Source organism: Meles meles, chromosome 5 (assembly GCF_922984935.1).
Source record: "Meles meles chromosome 5, mMelMel3.1 paternal haplotype, whole genome shotgun sequence".
Classification (NCBI taxonomy): Eukaryota; Metazoa; Chordata; class Mammalia; order Carnivora; family Mustelidae; genus Meles; species Meles meles.
Genome location: NC_060070.1, coordinates 10,537,865 through 10,558,909, shown reverse-complemented (window position 1 = coordinate 10,558,909; position 21,045 = coordinate 10,537,865). Strand labels below are relative to the sequence as shown.

At 49.2% G+C, this 21,045-nt stretch overlaps 1 protein-coding gene across 10 annotated transcripts in view; it reads left to right on the top strand.

Moving 5' to 3' along the window:
• ARID1B (AT-rich interaction domain 1B) overlaps window positions 1-14,470 on the top strand; it is a 440,857-nt gene extending 426,387 nt beyond the window's left edge. For all 10 annotated transcript variants that reach the window (XM_046004238.1, XM_046004242.1, XM_046004240.1 and 7 more), the window contains 5 exons: window positions 1,103-1,253; window positions 4,040-4,136; window positions 5,795-6,578; window positions 8,583-8,713; window positions 11,290-14,470. In XM_046004238.1, coding sequence (XP_045860194.1) covers window positions 1,103-1,253; window positions 4,040-4,136; window positions 5,795-6,578; window positions 8,583-8,713; window positions 11,290-13,014 — 2,888 coding nt within the window. In that variant the 3' untranslated portion in view covers window positions 13,015-14,470. The remainder of the gene's footprint in view (window positions 1-1,102; window positions 1,254-4,039; window positions 4,137-5,794; window positions 6,579-8,582; window positions 8,714-11,289) is intronic.
• Window positions 14,471-21,045: the final 6,575 nt, after the last annotated feature.

Below are 21,045 nucleotides of genomic sequence, written 5' to 3'. Positions count from 1 at the left end.
CCTGCTGAGCAGTGAGCCCAATGCGGGCCTCGATCCCAGGACCCTGAGATCACAACCTGAGCCGAAGGCAGAGGCTTAACCGAGGAGCCACCCAAGCGCCCCTTTACTGTATTTTGCACGTTATCACTAAGGCTTCTGGGCAGCAGTAGCTTATGAGTAGTTAGGTTATGGGGGAGTCCAAAGTTACACGTGGGTTTTCACCTTCGTGGGGTCAGCACCCCTAATGCCTGGGTGAAGGGTCACCTGTACGTGCGTGTCCTCTCTTCCTCACGCCTACTGCATGAGGTGGCGTGACCAACCTTATTTTATAGACAAGGAATGAAACTCAGAAGCTTGGCTGCCCCAAGAAAGGGCCTGTGTTCGTTTCCTACATTACTTCGTAACAAATTAGCAGGACCTCAGCAGCCCAGAACAACATCCGTGTAGGACCCCACATTCCTGTGGGCTCTTGGCTTGGGGTCCCGCCGGTGGACATCAGGGAGGCGGCCTGGACTCCACTGTCTGCGGCGCAGGGTCCTCTCCTGAGCTCATTCAGGTTGTGGGCAGATGTGGGTCCTTGCAGTTGTCAGACTGAGGTCTCGTTGTCTGGAGCACTGTCATCTGGGGGCCTTCTCAGTGCTAGGGGCTGCCCCCCGCTTCCTAACACGTGGCCCTCTCCACCGCATGGCAGGTGCTTCTTCAAGGCCAACAGGAGAGTAAGTGTCCTGACCTCTAGACACGGATTTAAGGGACACAGCTGTATAATCTCCCTTCTGGTTGACTGCCCGTCAGCTGGTTGGTGACTTAGTTACATCTGTGAAATCCCTTTAGCCATATCACGTATGTGATCGTGGGAGCAACATTCCCACCGTGTCGGTGGGTTCTACTCCCACTCAAGCAAAGGGGCTCCTACGAGGCCTGTACATGGGGTAAGGGATAGGGATCTCGGGGTCTGTCTTGACTCCAGACCTCACACTCTTTGGTTTGTATTGTTGTCAGCCATGTTAAGAGCAAAATAAATGTCTGCCATATTAAGGATCACAGAAACGACTGGAAAGGGCTGTTTGGGCCCCTTGGCTTTTGCAAATGCCTCATTTTCTATGTGTTCTTTAAAATGTTGCAGTGCCTGGAAGTAGTGAGCCCTTTATGACTCAAGGACAGATGCCCACTAGCAGTATGCAGGACATGTATAACCAAAGTCCCTCTGGAGCGATGTCCAGTCTGGGCATGGGGCAGCGGCAACAGTTTCCCTATGGAGCCGGTTATGATCGAAGGTGAGTGTTTTCTGAGGTGACTGTGAGGTTTCCTGGAACCTCTCCTCACACACGCGTTTCCGAGCCCTGGTAGCTGCTGACAACACATGGACCTGCTTTCCTGCTGGGCTTGATACGGATGGCGTCAGGGGGCTGCCTTCAGCAGCTGACCTCAGCAGGACCACAGAGAAGGGCTCCTGAGAGCCAGGAGGCCCCGAGCAGCGGTGGTCCTCCCAGGACCAGGATGCCCTCCTGATGCCACCACGGCCACCACACCTCCAGCTTCCTCGCACAGCTCCACAAACTCAGGGTTCGCGGCCCCGCCGAACCCCCTCCCCGCCTGCATTTCTTCCTTAGGGAAATGCTCGCACACTGGGGGCCGCGCTGGGCTTCCCACACCCCCGGGGGTGACAGGGAGCTCTGGGAAGAGTCTTCCCCCCCGGCCTTGGTTTTTCAGGTGTTTCCATTCTTCCCTGCAAACATTTTAAACAGAGAGACTACTTTGCTCCTTGAATAACATCTCTGAGGAAAGCCACAGCAGTCTTTTTTCCAGATACTTCTTCTCAGGATGGTATCTGGACACTGAATAGCAAGCTGGGTTTTGGTGCTCATCCAGATTATTTTTACGGAGACAGAAGGACAGTCTTTGAAATGTGTCTGAGAGGGGACAGAAACCAGCTCACAGTAGACTTCTTTCTGTGAAGAAGGCCCCTTGGGCCTGCCCCCGACTTAAATGCTGACTCTGAAAGCACCTTCCCTTGCTGGTATGTTCTCTGCCTCCTTAATAGAGAAGTGCTCAGAAACAAAGTCTTTAACATAATATCTGTGATTTTTTAAAGAAAACGGAGGCTTATCAGAAGGCTCTTCTTCTAACTGTAGCCACAGACCCAAGCTCTGGGTAGGGACGGCCTCGGCTGGGTTCCTTCAGAAGCCGGTGTGGCGGGCGGCGGTCCTCACGCTGTCTCCTCACTGCTACTGCCTACCCTGAGCCTCCTGCTGGCCAAGGGCAGGCGCGAAGTCGTGAGAGCCGTGCGGAGGTTTCCGGGGGTATAATGCAGCAGCGAAGAAAGTTTCTTTAATTACCAAACAAGCTCTTGTTCCTGAGATTACAGAGCCATCACAAGCTTAAAGTGATTTGGTTCTTTCTAGACTTAAGAATCTAAATTTCTCCTTCTTACCCTGGCTGTGGTGTGGGGAACTTGTATTAGTGATGTCTGCATAAATCAGTTACCCATCAGGTTTAGTCTACTAGATTGGGGATTTTACTTAGATCTGTTTTTGAGGATCCAAGAGAAGCCTTTTTTTTTTTTTTTTTTTTCCTTTTGGCTGACCGAGATTGGAAGAACGCTTACCCTGGAACATATATTCTTAAAGGAGCCCTGGGAAGTGCACTGTTCTGTTTCTCCTAAAAGACCTACTAGAACTAGTTTAAGTCATTTTGGCTCGGCCGCATTAGGGTTTACCTTGTTATGCTTTCTGAAGAGTGTTACTTGTTCAGCTTAAAATTTATCTGTGTTGGTTATATTTTTTTCCTCCTAATGTAAGCTCCCTTCTAGCTATTAATGCCCTTAGCAAACACGTCCTCTGTACCTGTTTTGTCTGTGATGGTCTCAAAACCCGTTCGTTTTCTTTCTTATTCTCACCCCTTGACCACTATAGGAACATACTCAGTACCAGTACCTTCTCTCTTGCAGGGTCAGTCAGTATACAAGTGGAACATACTCAGTACCAGTACCCTCTCTCTTGCAGGGTCAGTCAGTATACAAGTGGAACATACTCAGTACCAGTACCTTCTCTTACAGGATCAGTCAGTATACAAGTGGAACATACTCAGTACCAGTACCCTCTCTCTTGCAGGGTCAGTCAGTATACAAGTGGAACGTACTCAGTACCAGTACCTTCTCTCTTACAGCATCAGTCAGTATACAAGTGGAACATACTCAGTACCAGTACCCTCTCTCTTGCAGGGTCAGTCAGTATACAAGTGGAACACACAAGTGGAACATGCTAGTACCCTCTCTCTTACAGGATCCAGTCAATATACTAATGAAGCCGGTTTATCCCTTTAAACCTCAAATCTATTGCTGTGTCATACATACTGTTTTTATGGTATTCCTAGTTTCTCAGTGTAATGGGAGTTGGAAAATAAATGTTATTCATTCCCATTTTCAGATTTAATATAGGAGCCCATTTAAGTCAGCCCTGTCACTCTCATAAGTCCTCTCTGTTACTCTTTCCTGTGGCCTTTTAGGATCACAGGGCTTCAAAATTTTGAGTAGCTGTATTTTAACAATTATTAGCTAACTCAGTATCATTTGGATTAAATGTGGAGTATGCTTTAAAAACATTGGACATTTTGTATTCGTAATGAGAAGTAAGTAAAGACATTTTCCACGTTGATAGGTCTGTGTTCTGGTACTCCCGGAATTCCTGTTTCATTCTGAGATTGTTTGTCTTGTCTCTGGCTCTCATTAATCCCTGCCCTCGTGGTGCCACATGACGCTGGCGGCCCGGGGCGCGTGGGTGGGTGGGCAGGGACTTTCCTCAAAGGCCCGGGGTGCGGCCTGTCCAGCCGGGGCTCCTCGCACACCGACTAACCGGGAGACTGGCAACATTCCCAAGATGGGTGTTGCCATCCCTGTGGCTAAAAGTTAACTGCTGTGTCTGCTCTGCGTGCCTCTGTTGGAAGGTGTGTGCAGTGAAGGAAAAACCAGGAAGGGTGCAGGATTTCCAGAAACGAGCTGTTGGTTTCTCTGTTGGCCCGAGGTCCTTTGACAATGAAGTATTCTTTGAATGCCTCATTCTAGGCATGAACCTTATGGGCAGCAGTACCCAGGCCAAGGCCCTCCCTCAGGACAGCCGCCATATGGAGGACACCAGCCCGGCCTGTATCCGCAGCAGCCGGTGAGTTGGCGAGCGGACACACATCTCCGTGCTTTCGGTTGAAAACCAAACTTGTGTTACCTCTGAAGAGTTTCGGAGAGAATAAGAAAAAGGAGTAGCATCAGGATCTCCTTGCTCATGCTAGAAAATAGTATTAGGATTTTGAAGTCAGCAAATTTTAAAAAGCTCTAGATGTATGGTATCCTGAAAGAAATGTAACGTGTTGTAGAAAGTAAAGGACATTCAGCCTTGTCAAGACTAACCAGTCTGAGTAACGAATGTTATATATAACAAATATAGCATGTTCTGTCGAGTGTATTGTCTATCAAATGCCTTTTTTTAGAACAGAAATTTGTTCATGTTTTACAGACAATGTGTAGATAAAAACAACTTAAAATTTTAAATACCAAGAATGAAAGTTAATCGGTTTTTTTAAAATGAGGTACCAGTGACCACATATTTTGCCCACCAAGGATGGTTGATGCTGGTTTACACGGCCATAGATCTTGAATTGTGTAAGATGACCTTGCGGTTGTCACTACGGATGCAGAGAATTGCATGTCGTGCTGGGGCTGTTCAGACACAGAAATTTGCTATTTCTTTTTTTTTTTTTAAGGTTTTATTTATTTGAGAGAGGGAGAGAGAGAGTGCACACACGTGCGAGCAGGGGGAGAGGCAGAGGGAGAGGGAGAAGGGGGAAGCAGACTGCCCTCTGAGTGTGGAGCCCGATGCAGGGCTCAGTCCCACAACCCCGAGATCATGACCTGAGCCGCAACCAAAGAGTCAGACGCTCAACCGACTGAGCCACCCAAGCGCCCCAAGAATTTGCTATTTCTAAACAACTTTTCCGGTGTAAGACCTCTGGTAACATAGAGGGGGTTTTAAACATTTAATTTGACTGGAGCATGTACATACAGTAAATTCTATTACTAAACCAGCTGACCTTAAGCAATTTCCCAGGCAGGTGAAAGAACAGTAATTACCACATCAGCATCTTTCTCCCGTCAGGAGGATCCCACTCGGATCGGTGCTGGTACCCGGGGGGTCCCCAGGGGGGAGCCTAGTACACAGGCGACGCGGGCCCTGCTGTCAGAGGCTGGGGCCAGCGGGGCTTTCGCTGGGAGTCGGGGAGGGGGCCAGGGACCGTCGGGTGTCAGGACAGCAGGTCCAGTCTGAGGAGCTGGATGCTGTGTGGAGACACTTCTGGAAAGGTAGGCCTAAGGAATCTCCTGACTCCAGGAACCATGCAGGCTGGCCCTCGGGGAGCCCAGTCCATGCCAGTGCGAGTTCTCTTCCGACCTACTGAGGCCGTCGTCGTGTAGCTGCGGGCCCCCGGCCAGCGTTGCCCTTGCGGGGGTCACCGGAGCCTGTGCCCCCCTGTACCGCAGCCCTAGGAAATACCAAGGCAGGGGCTACCAGGAAAAAGAGAGAGGAAGCCTTTCTTTCCCCACAGAAAATACCAAAGCACGGGCAAACTTCGGGAACCCTCTTCAGAGTATGTGCCCCGGTGCTTATAACTCTCAGCCGGGGCCTAGATGGTTAGTCCCAGTGGTTTGGGGAGCTGCCCCTGTTCATTTTGAAATGAGCCTCCTGCCAGGTAATAACTGTTTTGCCGAATTGACGTGTGTGACTATACCTGTAAAAGCACATCGAATGATTTGTCTTGGTGCGCATTTCAGAATTACAAACGCCATATGGACGGCATGTACGGGCCTCCAGCCAAGCGGCACGAGGGAGACGTGTACAACATGCAGTACGGCAGCCAGCAGCAGGAGCTGTACAACCAGTACGGGGGCTCGTACTCGGGCCCGGACCGGAGGCCCCTGCAGGGCCAGTACCCGTACCCCTACAACAGGGAGCGGATGCAGGGCCCGGCGCAGATGCCGCCGCACGCCGTCCCACCGCAGATGCTGGGCGGCCCGATGCAGTCGTCCTCCAGCGAGGGGCCGCAGCAGAGCATGTGGGCGACGCGCAACGACCTGCCTTACCCCTACCAGAGCCGGCAGGGCCCCGGCGGCCCCGGCCAGGCGCCGCCCTACCCAGGCATGAACCGCACGGATGATATGATGGTACCCGATCAAAGGATCAACCACGAGAGCCAGTGGCCTTCTCACGTCAGCCAACGTCAGCCTTATATGTCCTCTCCCGCCTCCATGCAGCCCATAACGCGCCCGCCTCAGTCATCCTACCAGACGCCGCCGTCACTGCCAAACCACGTCTCCAGAGCCCCCAGCCCCGCCTCCTTCCAGCGCTCCCTGGAGAGCCGCATGTCCCCCAGCAAGTCCCCCTTTCTGCCCTCTCTGAAGATGCAGAAGGTCCTGCCCACCGTCCCCACGGCCCAGGTCACGGGGCCACCCCCCCAGCCGCCCCCCATCCGAAGGGAGATCACTTTCCCCCCTGGCTCCGTCGAGGCATCACAGCCAGTCTTGAAACAAAGGCGAAAGATTACCTCAAAAGATATCGGTAAGCACCCCGGGCCTTGTCCTGGAACGAACCCCAGTTGTGATCTAGACCCATAGTCGTAGTTCCGATGCAGCTCCTGTCCGGCTCCCGCGATGAACGTCTGGGGCCCACAGGCTGTCAGGACGTGTGTCTGCAGGGCAGCGCCAGCTGCAAGCCCTGATCTGAGCGAAGAAACAGGGCCGGAGAGGAGCGTGAACCAAACGGGTGGTTTTACACGTGAGCGTTACTACTCAAGAGAGAGTAGAGCTCCAAGCGAGACCGGGGGTCCTCGGTGACTGTGTTCAGTGCCACGTGCTGAGCTGACAGACTGGGCCTTAACCAGTCACTTGGCCTCTGCAGTGAGCCTTCGCGGAGCTGAGAGGCTAATGAAATGCCCGGGTGGCCTGAGAAAACTTGACGGCGAGCCCCTCTGTAGTTCGGGGAACCCCAGACTGTGGGCTTCCCTGGGAAGAAGAAGCCTGCATGTGATCTGTGGATAAATATATAGTATGATACACGGAATTTGATACAATGTGATGTATAGACTTGACGTAAGCCCAATAGTGGGGGTAGATAGGGGCCAAGGAACGATTTCGGTTGGATGCTGATGTTGTTTGCTCATTCCTTTTGGAATGTTCTGAATACTAACCCCAGATCTGGGATATCTAGGAGTACACGCAGTTTTTCTGCATTCTTTTTGAAGTACTTGTAATATAGCAAAGGAAATTCCAGACCGTGGTCATATAAAAAACAATTTTTTCAAAAAACCTCAAAATCACTTGACTTGAAATCATTTACTGCAGTGAGTAGGATATCAAAGATATTAAAGGTTTTTTTCCAACCCTTGGAATGAAGGACCTGCGCAGGCAGAGAGGGGGAAGGAAGTAAGGACTTGCAGAGAGGGTGCTGGAGGTGCACTGAGGTGACACTGAGCACCGTTTATATGCGGAAATATATATGGGAAAAGACGCACGTGTGTTTATGTGTGTGCATATGTTTAAATAAATAAAGATGTTTAAATTTTTATAAAATTTCTTTGCACATGTTAGATCAGCGTTTGTCCTCAGCCTGGGGAAATTTATGTTCCTTATTTTAAAAAAGAAAGTTTGCTTTTTCTGTTACAAAAGCATAGTATGCCTCTTAGAAAATACGGAAAGTGGGTGAAATTACAGTAGAGGTGGAACCCACGGCCCCCTCCAGCGCGTGCGGCTGCTGCTGGTGTCTCGTGTGGGCTGTTGTTCTGGTGAGTTCTGATTGCCCGGGCCCGCTCCCCCCAGGTGCTTCTGCCAGTTTGCCAAGACAGAAATCTCAGACATGATGGGCCTCTTCTAGCCGCATCTTACAGCAAATCTTGCAAATGTTTGATCTCGTCCTTGTGTCTTCTCCGGTAACGGGAAGGGGAAGCGAAGAGTACAGCCCTTCTGTTTCCCATCCCCTGGCTCAGACCAAGCTGTTGAGAAATCTGAACCTTCCAAGCGCTAGTAATTGTCAACAGCATGTTCTGAGGGCAGGAGCTCAGAGAGAAGGGGACAGCAAGGGAATACCAAGACTGTCTATCCCAGAATGCGCTGTTTGTGAGTTGAATTTTGCCTGTTTTCTGCGTATTTGCCAGCCTTCCAAAGAGGCCGCCCTGAGACAGGTGAATGGAGCGGGCAAAAGAAGACAAACGCCATTTTTTGGTTTGACTCGGTTATTAACACTTTGCTGCGTCATCACCGAGTCTCCTAGGGGCTAAAGGAAACCAGTGAGGGCTGAGAAAGGGCCCTGGTGCCCAGCACCACCACCTCGAGAAGCGCTTTTGGCTCGTGTTTAAGCAACAAAGCCGAGGGATCTTAAACAGCGGGAAGGAAGCCGTCCCCTCTGTTTGAAGTCTGGAAACGATCTTGTTTAACCATGCCTCCGGACATTTGTTTGAAATCCCTATTTAACTCAACACTCGACTTTTTTCTTATTCTTGTGTTATTTTCCTTCCTTTCGTGCACAGACCTGATATTAATTACATCCTCGTTCTTTCCCCCGTTTTAGTTACTCCTGAGGCCTGGCGTGTGATGATGTCCCTTAAGTCAGGTCTTCTGGCTGAAAGTACGTGGGCTCTGGACACTATTAACATTCTCCTGTACGACGACAGCACTGTCGCCACCTTCAGTCTCTCCCAGGTAAGCCGGCGCCCGACCCGCCCGGGGCCCAGGGAGCAGAGGAATGTTGAGGCGTACGCGGCGCGGGAGCGAATGTCAGGGGTGATCGCATCCGTCGGACGTGGCCGCCCTTGTCGTTGTTACGGACGTAGAGCTGTCTGAGATTTAGTCGGGAGTAATAACTCGTTTCAGTCTCCAGTATAAATACACACAGCCTTGTTTCTCACGAGAAAACTGTCCCAACGTGCGTGCACGCCTGTGTGTGTGTGTGTGTGTGTGTGTGTGTGTGTGTGTGTGTGTGTGTGGAACAGATCGTAAAAGTAAGTTGCTGTTGGGGCGCCTGGGTGGCTCAGTTGGTTAAGCGACTGCCTTCAGCTCAGGTCATGATCCCAGACTCCTGGGATCGAGTCCCACATCGGGCTCCCTGCTCCTTGGAGAGTCTGCTTCTCCCGCAGACTTTCTCCCCTCTCATGCTCTCTCTCATTGTCTCTCTCTCAAATACATAAATAAAATCTTAAAAAAAAAAAAGTAAGTTGCTGTTGAGAAGGAATGTCAGCAACCGGCGAAGGTAACCAAAATATAACATCGAGCCAGACCGTGGTCAGTGTTGGGTATGCGGGAGCTGGGGATGGGACATACCCTCCTTTCCAGGGAGACCGAACCGCTTTCTTTCTTTCTTTTTTTTTTTTTTAAGATTTTATTTATTTATTTGACAGAGATCCCAAGTAGGCAGAGAGGCACACAGAGAGAGAGGAAGGGAAGCAGGCTCCCCACTGAGCAGGGAGCCTGATGTGGGGCTCAATCCCAGGACCCTGGGATCATGACCTGAGCCGAAGGCAGAGGCTTTAGCCCACTGAGCCACCCAGGCGCCCCAGCTTTCTTTTAATTAGAAGGAAACGTTATGGTATAGAAAATGTACACGGGAGAGAGAGGTAGAGAGACCGGTTTAATGAACCCCCATATCCCCATCATCCAGCTGAGATACTGTGAACTCATGGCCAGACTTGGTTCTCGGTCTGTTTCCTTCCTTGCTGCCTCTCTCCACCTTATTTTGGAGTAGTCATTGGAAAGCCTCCTACTTGTAATAAAGCTTCAAGCTCTCCTTTGTTTGGCGGTTGGCTCCAAGTGGCTCCCCGCGTAATTGCTAGAGGAGAGAAGGGGAGCAGAAGGTTAGGGAAATGCCCGAGAGTCAGCTGAGCTGCAAACTTCTAAAGAAATATTTAGAAACAAAAATGAAGAGAGGTAATTCTCCCTGCTGTGTATGAACAATTCTCCGCTTTGGGTGAAAAAAGCCAAAACATCTAATTACCTTGCTTCTGCTGAAATTGGACCAGAATCTTCCACTTTGTCTTTCTTCTTACATTTAAGTCCTCATTATAGCCCTGAAAGGCAATTTTTCACTTGATAGGCAGTGTATTAATAAGGTTATAAACATCGTGTGAAGCCAATTGTAACAGAAAATACTAAAAAACGTGTAGTGCCTTTTCTAGAATGACTGCCTTCCATCCTTACGTGAGCAGAGTGAGCGGCTGTTGCTCACACATTTTCATACCAGAATCGCTTTAGTAACTTGCCCGTTTCCCCTGCCCTGGGGATAAAAGTTAACTTTAAGTCGGGGGACAGACACCCACATCTTCACGTGAAAAATTGTGCCTTCATCCCCTAAAAGCGAGTCCTTTAAGGTCCTTCTGGATTGGCCCCTTACTTCCTAATAATCGTTCACACCCGCTTTTAGGAAACCGATAACAGGCTATGAAAATACGACTGATTTCCAAAACACCTATCGTTAAAGAATCCTCCAGTCCCTCCTTATCCTCCGTCACCCCTATGTGCGGTGGCGTGAGCACTGGGGGAGGGGCGTTGAGCAGTTGCTAATCACGGACTGTGTCGGCGTTCTCGACGCAAACTTGCTGCAAGGAAACGAAACGGGTTCTCAGGTGGCTTTTGTCTTTCAGCGGGAGTTGTGATGGCTGAAATGTAAAAGTGCATTCTATGAGACACTCTAATTCATTTATCAGGGGCTAAATTGATTTGTTTTTAATTTTCTGTGTTTATGAGCTACTACATTGCTGAAATTATCTTCTCCCAAAGATATATGGGGAATGTAAATTAGAGTAACCTATGGCACCTGAGACAAAAATAACCATAAAATCCTAAGAATAATAACCGTAAAAATCTAGGCAAGCCAGTCGCAGACAAATAGTGGAGAACAGACTCGCTTTGGGTGAGTGAGTCTGTAAGTTCACGTTCCCGCTCTTCTCATATGGAGTGCGGTGTATCTAAGTCAGAACAGAAGACAAAAGGCAAAGAACTTGATAATATTAAAAAGAAGAAGGTACCGGGGAGGTTTTCATATTGATGCAGTAGGAAAATCCTCAGCAAGGGAAAACACGGTGCACATTGATTTAGTTAACAACGTAAAATTCAGGAAGCCGGCTCTGGGATGTAGTTTCTCTCTCTGGGCCTAGCCAAAAAGGAATCAAAACCTGTGAAAATCACCCTAAAACCGTATCAGTAGCTCTCAGGAATGCTGCCCTTCTCCACCCTGTCCGAGGTTATGACATTGTACCCGTTCTTGTTCTTGTCCCCCTCTCTAGTTGTCCGGATTTCTCGAACTTTTAGTAGAGTACTTTAGAAAATGCCTAATTGACATTTTTGGGATTCTTATGGAATATGAGGTGGGTGACCCCAGCCAAAAAGCACTTGACCACAATGCGGTGAAGAGAGATGACAGCCAGTCGTGGGCCGACGATTCTGGGAAAGAGGAGGAAGATACCGAGTGTGTCGATGAGGAGGAGGACGACGAGGAGGACGAGGAGGATGACGGTGGGAAGACACAGACGGAGGAGCAGAGCGGCGTGGCTCTGGCCTCTCCCAACGCGCCCGCAGATGCCAAGGAGAAGCCCAGGCAAGCGAGTAAGTTCGACAAGCTGCCGATAAAGATAGTCAAGAAGAACAACCTGTTCGTGGTCGACCGGTCCGACAAGCTGGGCCGCGTGCAGGAGTTCAACAGCGGACTTCTGCACTGGCAGCTGGGCGGCGGGGACACCACCGAGCACATCCAGACTCACTTTGAGAGCAAGATGGAAATCCCTCCTCGGAGGCGTCCGCCGCCCCCCGTGAGCTCCACGGGTAGGAAGAAAGAGCAGGAAGGCAGAGGCGAGACTGACGAGCAGCAGGAGAAGAGCATCATCGCGACCATCGACGACGTCCTGTCCGCTCGGCCGGGGGCGCTGCCGGAAGACGCGAACCCCGGTACCCAGACCGAGAGCAGCAAGTTCCCCTTCGGGATCCACCAAGCCAAAAGTCACCGGAACATCAAGCTACTGGAGGACGAGCCACGGAGCCGAGACGAGACTCCTCTCTGCACCATCGCGCACTGGCAGGATTCTCTGGCCAAGCGCTGTATCTGTGTGTCCAATATTGTCCGTAGCTTGTCTTTTGTGCCTGGCAACGACGCCGAAATGTCCAAACATCCAGGCTTGGTGCTGATCCTGGGGAAGCTAATCCTTCTTCACCACGAGCATCCGGAGAGAAAACGAGCGCCGCAGACCTACGAGAAAGAGGAAGACGAGGACAAGGGGGTGGCCTGCAGCAAGGATGAGTGGTGGTGGGACTGCCTGGAGGTCTTAAGGGATAACACGTTGGTCACGTTGGCCAACATTTCCGGGCAGCTAGACTTGTCTGCTTACACAGAGAGCATCTGCTTGCCGATTTTGGATGGCTTGCTGCACTGGATGGTTTGCCCGTCGGCAGAGGCACAAGACCCCTTTCCCACGGTGGGACCCAACTCTGTCCTGTCGCCTCAGAGACTCGTGCTGGAGACCCTCTGCAAACTCAGCATCCAGGACAATAACGTGGACCTGATCTTGGCCACGCCTCCATTTAGTCGTCAGGAGAAATTCTATGCTACGTTAGTTAGGTACGTGGGAGATCGCAAAAACCCCGTCTGCCGAGAAATGTCCATGGCGCTCTTATCGAACCTGGCCCAAGGGGACGCGCTGGCAGCACGGGCAATAGCTGTGCAGAAAGGGAGCATTGGAAACTTGATAAGCTTCCTGGAGGACGGGGTCACCATGGCCCAGTACCAGCAGAGCCCGCACAGCCTCCTGCACATGCAGCCCCCGCCTCTCGAGCCACCGAGCGTGGACATGATGTGCAGGGCGGCCAAGGCTCTGCTGGCCATGGCCAGGGTGGACGAGAACCGCTCGGAGTTCCTCCTGCACGAGGGCCGGTTGCTGGACATCTCGATATCCGCCGTCCTGAACTCTCTGGTCGCGTCTGTCATCTGTGACGTACTGTTTCAGATCGGGCAGTTATGACACCCGTGAGAAGGCAGCGTGTGTGCGTGAAGACTGGAGGCTCCCGTGTAACTGGCTGTTTTCTGTTCTTGTTCATCCAGCGTAGGAAGAAGGAAAAGAAAAGCTCTGCTCCTCTGCCCCATTCACTATTTACCAATTGGGAATTAAAGAAATAATTAATTCGAACAGTTATGAAATTAATATTTGCTGTCTGTGTGTATAAGTACCTCCTTTTGGGGTTTTTTATTTTGGCTTTTTTTTTTTTTAACCAAAGTTGCTGTCTAGTGCATTCAAAGGTCACTTTTTGTTTTTCACAGATTTTCCTTTTAATGTTCTTTTCCATGTTGTATTGCATATTTTCTTTTTTTTTTTTTCCTTTTTTTTTTGGGAAGCAAATTGACTTTAATGGAAAAAAAAAGTGGCAAAAGATGCTAAGGATGAGAAAATTTCACCACACTGAGGCAAAAAGGTGAAAAATTATCAACTTCCTAGGCATGTTATTCTTCAGATGATGGAAAAAGCAAACTGTATCCCATCGCCCAAAGCTCTGTGCAATAGAAACTTCTAGAGATGTAGGGATAGGGGCTCAAGGAGGTGTGTCAGTCAGTAGTCAGACTATGGAATGATACCGGTTTCTCCACAGGAAAATGGTTACATTAGGCTAGGAGCGAAAACATTTTTTTTTTTAAGTTAAGAATGAAAATACATACCTGACAGCGATCAGTGGAAACTGCTTCCTCACCACTACCGTCATGTCTGCTGTCTGTCGTCTGACCTTCCACATGACAGTTCTTCACAATTCCTTTAATCATTTTTTAAATATTTTTTTTTTACTGCCTATGGGCTGTGATGTATATAGAAGTTGTACATGAAACATACCCTCATTTTTTCTTTTCTTTTCTCTCTTTTTTTGTTTTTTGGTTTTTTTGGGTTTTTTGGTTTTTGTTTTTAGTACAAATTTTTTAGTTTCTTTTTCATGATGTGGTAACTACGAAGTGATGGTAGATTTAAATAATTTTTTATTTTTATTTTATATATTTTTTCATTAGGGCCATATCTCCAAAAAAAAAAAAAATACAAAAAACAAAAAGAAACAAAAAAAAAAACAAAAAAAGAGGGTAATGTACAAGTTTCTGTATGTATAAAGTCATGCTCTATTTCGGGAGAGCAGCTGATCACAATTTGCTTCATGAATCAAGGTGTGGAAATGGTTGCATATGGATTGATTTAGACTATGGTTACCAGTACAGACAAAAAAGAAACAAATACAACTAAAAAGAAGAAACACAACTTGAAAGATTTTTCAGTGACGAGAATCCACATTTGTATTTCAAGATAATGTAGTTTAAAAAAAAAAAAAAGAAAAAACTTGATGTAAATTCCTCCTTTTCCTCTGGCTTAATGAATATCATTTATTCAGTATAAAATCTTTATATGTTCCACATGTTAAGAATAAATGTACATTAAATCTTGTTAAGCACTGTGATGAGTGTTCTTGAATACTGTCCTAGTTTCCTTACAGTGGTTTCACAGTAACCAACTTCTTCCCAAGAAATAAGGGAAAAGCCCAGCCGTGTTCTAACAGCGTCATCGTGAAACCCTGAGGTCTGGAGGGACCTTTAGGGACTAACTGCTTCAGAGTGGGGAGCCACACTTTGATTTTCTCAGATCATTTAGCTAATGAGTCTTTGTTTAAAGCAATCAACCCTAACGACACGGAGATATGAGAATTTCCGGTGTGTATGGGAGGCGGCGGCTAAGCCCAGGAGCTCGCTGGCCTGATGATGTACACTCTGCCTTTCCCTAACCCCATCTTGATTTGACTCCATTCAGTCTCGTCCGTGTCTCTTCTGCGTGCCTCGGAGGTATTTTGCATTTCGTTGACTCTGCTGTGTATAACCTTTATATTGTGCAATGTTAAAAAGACGATGTTATATTATATGTGGTGTACATAGTGCAAAGTGATTATTTCTATTTCAGGGCATATTAATATTCTCGTGTTCCTTCCTACCTGGTGCACAGTAGCTTTTGAAAACCAGTCACTTGGAATTTGAACTTTTTCTTCCTGGGTCCTTGACTGTTCTCGTGTAACACTCCATTTCTTTGAAACTGCTGCAGAATTAAGGTGTTAGCGGACTCCCTTCTGACGCTACCTCTCCACCGCCCTGCCAGTCCCAGCACACTCAGACACCCCCTGTCCTCCCGGCAGACCCGTTGCCCCAGGGGTCGCACCCGGAAGAGTTAGACAAGAGCACACAGCTGCGACCAGCGTGTGAAGCGTGACCCTAGCGTCATGAGAGACAGATTTTTCTGCGAGCAGTGTCCTCCTGTCAGCCCTCACCTTCCTTAGTCCCGCGGTCTTCGTACTTAACAATGCAGCCAAATATACGTTGAATTAAAAACCCACGTATAAGTCTACTTTAAGTACATCTGCGTGCTAAGAACAGATTTTAGCGCTCCGAGCTTCAAATGCGAAGATTTGTACGCGGGAACTCGATAGGAATCTAACCGCTCTCTTAACCCAAGCGTGAATAAAAGGCGCACCCCGACTCTGAAAGCCCTCTAACACCCCGAATCCTTTGTCACTCGAAAAAGTAAAATCCTTACAAAAGACTGTTGTTTTCATGGTTTGCGTTGTAATCAGTACCTAGAGTCTGAGCGTTGCGCCACAAGTTTTTACATGCTGATAAGCAACAAAACCTCTAGAATAATCCAGGAAGACGTTAGCATCCTTTCTCCAGTCACCCCAGAACCAAGACCACAGAAGCCCACGAAGAGCGTCCAGCCTGCCTGAGATCAACCTGCCTACAAGCTGAGTCATTGCTTTGTCCTAAACATTAGTTGGCTTTTTTCCCCCATGAGGCTTTTCAGAAATTTACAGGATGCCCGTACTTTAAATGTGTACAAAAAAAAAAAAAAAAAGATAAAAATAAAGGTGCAAAGAAAGTTTAGTATTTTGGAATGGTGCTATACAGTGGAATCTGTTGGTATTTGAGTGCAATTTTTTATTGTCACGTAAGGGCTATCGGGTGACATGTACCCAGAAATAACTATTCACGTGTTTTGTTTGAGGTTGAGAATGACAGACAATCCATTTTCATTGGCAAATGTGGCCTCTTCAGAAACTAGTTTCACTGTTTTTGAAAAGCTGTAATAGAGAATGGCTTTACGGGGGGGGGGGGGACAGTTGGAGGGTACAGTACAAGCTATTAACTACCTCTTTCATGGAAAGAATCTGGCCTTTGCCCTGAAATCCATCCATTTAAAAACTGTTGGAAATCTTTCATTTTCTGTCAAACCCCATGGACCAATTCCCATTATCTGTTCACCTGCGAGGAAGCAGAAAAGGTATTATAGATGAGCCACAAATAACAATCCAAACAACCCGTTTTCTTGCTGAGCTGTGTTTCCCTTCTTTCTCCGAGAGTTGGAAAGCCAGCCGCCTGACGGGCCTGCCCTCCGCCCCCCGCCCCCCGCCCCCATCAGCCCACAGAGAAGCTCCTAGTCAGGCGAGCTCTCAGAAATGCCGAGAAATGTCTCTGGTGACAGTGTGTAACCCGCTAAGATGGCTCCTTATTCATCAACTCAGCACAGAGGCGTCGAGCACACACGGCGCGCCCAGCCCTGTTCTAGCCTCCCAGGAGTCACTTGTGAACAGAGACCCTGTCGCAGGACAGGCTTTGGGGTCAGACAGTGACAGAGAGTGACACTGAGTGCATTTTTGTTGACTAAAAAACTACGGCTCTCACTGTAGCTCCTCCGAGTGCAGTGAGAAGAGCTCCGGACTGAAAATCAAGGGGACTGAGGTGAGGCTCAGTGCCGGGCTGGCCTGCAAACACCAGGAAAACCGGTCTCCAAGGCCCCTCCGGCTCCAGAATGTGAGTCTATAGCCCGGGCCACTCCCTGCTCACGCTCACGTAGTGTCGCGTGTGTGTTCCGGAGTGGGGGCCACAAAGCCACCACGGGAGCCTGGGGCCCAGTGACGCCAGGCCGCTGCGTGAGCCCTTGGCAGTGTAGGAATCGACCAAAACTCTTGGAAGACCTTATCGAGGCCTTTTTTGTCCTTAAGTCCCACAGACCCTCCCGTGTGCCCGGGCCCAACTGTCTCCCGTTGCCACACTCCCTGCTTCTGTCCCGACTCCCCAGTCCTGCTTTGTTTGAGGACGCTCCAAGCCCTCCAGAACACCGCAGTCCCCATTACCCTGTTAATTCACTCTGGGAGGGAAACATAGGAAACCCTGAGGGGCAGCTGGGGCAAGACGGGCAGCCGTGTTCTTCCTGAGTCTGCTCTCAGGGACTTGAAGTTCTTCCCCAGCTTCTTCAAGGCACATTCTAAGGAACAGAAGAGCGAGCGCAAAAAACAAAAACACCAAAAACTCCTTACACGTTCCCCTCTGGGCCATCTGTAATCTGTACGATCGCAGTTAAGACTGAGAAATCCTGCAGAAGGAAAGCCTGTTTATCCCAAACATTTCCTGACTTAATTAACCTTGGAACCTTCTTTTTTTCCCAATGAACTTGGCCGCTTTGGTGGACTAACCGCGTTAGCCAAAGAGCCCGCCTCCCTCCCCGAGCTCGCGCAGGGCGCTGTCCCTTACACTGAACTTGCAGTGTCCTCCCTGGGGAGCTCATGAGGCTTTCTCTTGCTGTCTCTGTGACCTTGAGCAAGGAACTTAAATTCTTTGAGCCTCGATTTCCTGACCCATAATACGGGGTAATGCCGACCTCAGGACTGGTGAGGATTGAAGGAGATAATTCTAGAAAGACCTGATGACCTGCGTGACCGCTGTGTGTTCACCCTGAACGCACACTCACACACACACACACTTCCTTTGGTGGGTGCTTTCAAGCATGTTTCACGGAAGTTTAAAATCTCCCCTGAGAGGCTGTCTTCCTGTTTTCATAACCAGCCACACGGTTTGTGTGACTTTTTTTGGTTTCGGTTTTCCCAAAAACCATAAAGCCTTAGTCGGTTGACAGCCTGTGTCTAGCGGGCAAGATGATTGTGCTAAATTTCTCTAACGCGGGTCAGTTTGGGGTCTCGGACCTCTAGAGGCGGTGGCAGACCTCACCTGTGACGTCCCAGGCCCCAGGGGCGGGGAGGCGTATTTGAAGGACAGTCGTGCAACAGGCTTTGTCCTTTCCTGCCCTCCTCGAACAAAACGGTGGCGAGGAACGTCTTCCAGAGGCCAGATGTGGCAGGTGACCGACCGCAACTTTTCTGTTCGCTTTGCTGTTCCTTTTTCTCTGGCGAGGAGGGCTTTTCTCGACAAAAGGAACTCTAGCCTTCCCACGGAGCTGGAGACAGGCCAGTTTCGGGGGGCTACCAAAAAGGAATTCAGGACGCTCTTCCTTTCCATGCGGGCTTCAGGTCACAGAAATAAATGAACCCTGAGCTTTGATCTGCATGAATTTGGCATTTAGATGGCGCAGGATCCGCATGTTCTACACTCTGTAGATCTCGCCAAAGGCTTAAGGAGCCTAAACTTGGATTCAGCCCCTTGAAGATATCCTTGTCCAAACAAAAGCAGTTTCTTAAGGCAAAAACCGGCAGCATTTATAACACCGCTTCCAGTAAGCGGTGATCATTTCACATTTGGAAGTTTCTTGCGCTCAAGAGAATGTCGTGGCTATTAGCTGTCTTCACAGAAGCCTTGGTGTAGAACGTGAGAACATCTGTTCTCCAGAAACGGAAGCATAGTCTGACGCGCAAAGTAGCCGGAACCAAGCTGAGAGCTCCCCGTTCCAAGAACGTGTGTTTGCCCAAGAAATGCTTGCAGCTCTACGCAAAACCCAGGGGACCCAGGGACTTCCGAAACAGAAGCCATGGCGTACATTGGCCACAGATTAGAAGAGGGGGCAGGGAGGGTCCTCTCGTAAAACCTCCTCATCAAGACGTGAGGTCAGATGCTTAGTCTACATCTGTTAAAAGGAACGTAGGCCAGATCTAAACCAAAGTCTGGGCAGTGCTCTGTCCTTGTAGGGTACGTTCTTCCACGAGTCTCTCCTTCCTGCTGTCTTCCTGATCCACAAGCCCGTCATCAATGGGTTTTGTGTTGAGAGGCAGGTGTAACTGTCACCCGCTGCCACACGTAAGCAGCCCATGGTACAGGCCTCTGACCTCCGGGGCTTTGTTGGGCCTCCCTCCTCATCCTTGTGTCCCAGGGTTCCGTGAATTCCTGCAGGCAACTCCGGATCCCACCCCAGCTGGACACAAGATACTCCACCAAAGCCTAAGATTCCCAGGAGATGTCAGATTTTCTACCCTTCTGGACCTTCAAAGATAGCTACCGAACTTGTACCAGGATTTAATTCTTCAGAAAGTACCGTTGGACCCATGGGCCTTCACAGATGACCCTTGGTGAGAGATTGGAATGAACCGAACCCCAGCTAGCTTTTAAAGTTCTGGTCATCGCAGGAAGGGGCCTTTCCAGTAGGAATTGGCATGACAGTCAGCCCCGTCACCTCAGATGCTCTTGGAAGCTGCCCTGGGTTGGTGGCTATTAGAATATTCTGCCTCCCAAATGACCTCTTTGCTGCCCCCGCCAGACACCGTTTTGGATTTTCCCTGCATCATCGTTTCTTCCCTGTTTCCCTTTTCCTTCACCCGCTGGGACGCAGAAGACACCTGAGGAACGGAAAGTGAAAAGGAACGTATGGGGAGGACACCGGCTGCCTGTGTCTGGATCATGGCTCCCAAAACGCTGGTCTAAGACGAGAGGCTATTTGTTCCCATGAGGGAAGAAATGACATATCTTCTACACAACGAAGCTGAACACACTTTTAGCTTAATTTAAAAAAAAAAAAAAAAAAAAAGGACCCATAAGTGCAATGCTTGTTTTGTTGGTTCCGTACATTTTTCACCAAATGGTGCGAACATATGGCCAGTGCTTCTCTTGGCCATAACATCTGAAGGGAGAAGACTCCTGATGGCGAGAAGCCACAGTGATTTATCGAGATGAGTTTCAATTCCAGAGGGAGCTTCGAGTGAAGGCCTCGCTCAGCCAACTTCTCGTGTGCGGTTCCCTCTCCCCACGTGTAGCATTTGATGTCTGCTTTGGTGGGTAATCGTAGATCGGGATGCATCTGGGAAAAAAGCTCGGGGTTTGTTAATTAGTGGAATTGCATCTTGGTGGGCCTTGTTTTCAAAAATCTAATTTGATATTAGTTTGGGGGCTCAGAGCACCGAGCAGTCGAGTCTTGATATGAGCTGGCATCTCTTCCCGTCCACCCAGGATCTGTCTTTAAGGGCCATTGTTAAATGGTGAGATTTTTAAGTGCCTGTAAGTCATTTTCCACGTCTCATGTTCATCTGGGGTATTGAACTTACATTTTTGGAGCCCACCCCTCAAAGCCTCCTGTCTGGCATCTCTTATGGGGGCGGGAGGAGAAATCTGTTTTCTATTTTCTCGAAAGCACTTGGGAAACCCCACTGAGGTGGAGCCCTGATGGGAGGCTTCCCAGCGCTCCCCCCGTCCCTAGGAGAGGCCTGCGATCCTGACTCACAGCAGACGTGCCCCTGCTTCGGCTCACCAGCCCCCGCGCCTCCAGGACGGAGAGCTTCTGACCCTCCCACCCAGCCGGGCTCGGGGACATGACCCATCTAGAGACCCTACCTCCCAGTTTGCACTTCTCCATGCCTCGTCTGTGTCGTTCCCAGCAGCGTAACAGCAGGCAAAAGAGTCTACCATACAATGGGCATTTAATAAACAATGACAGTCTCATTCCAAAAACATACCGAGCATCTCATCACGTGCCTAACTGGGGCCACACGCCTCGGCAGGTAAGGACCATTCATTCAGTCTGATGCGTGTTGCAGAGGATACAGGTTGGAAGGGACAACCTGGGAAGCCTTCCTGTAGGAGACTGCATGAGTTGGAATGGGAGTGAGAAAAGAGAAGTCATTCTTTCCTGGACATAGTGCTCATCATATGAGAGAGTTACGAAAAGATCTCCAGGCACCCTGGGACCGAAAAGAAATCCAGAATTGTTCAAGTGCAGGTTTTGAAGTTTTTGTAGGTAGGAGTTGGGGTGGGGGTGCCAAGAGGAGAC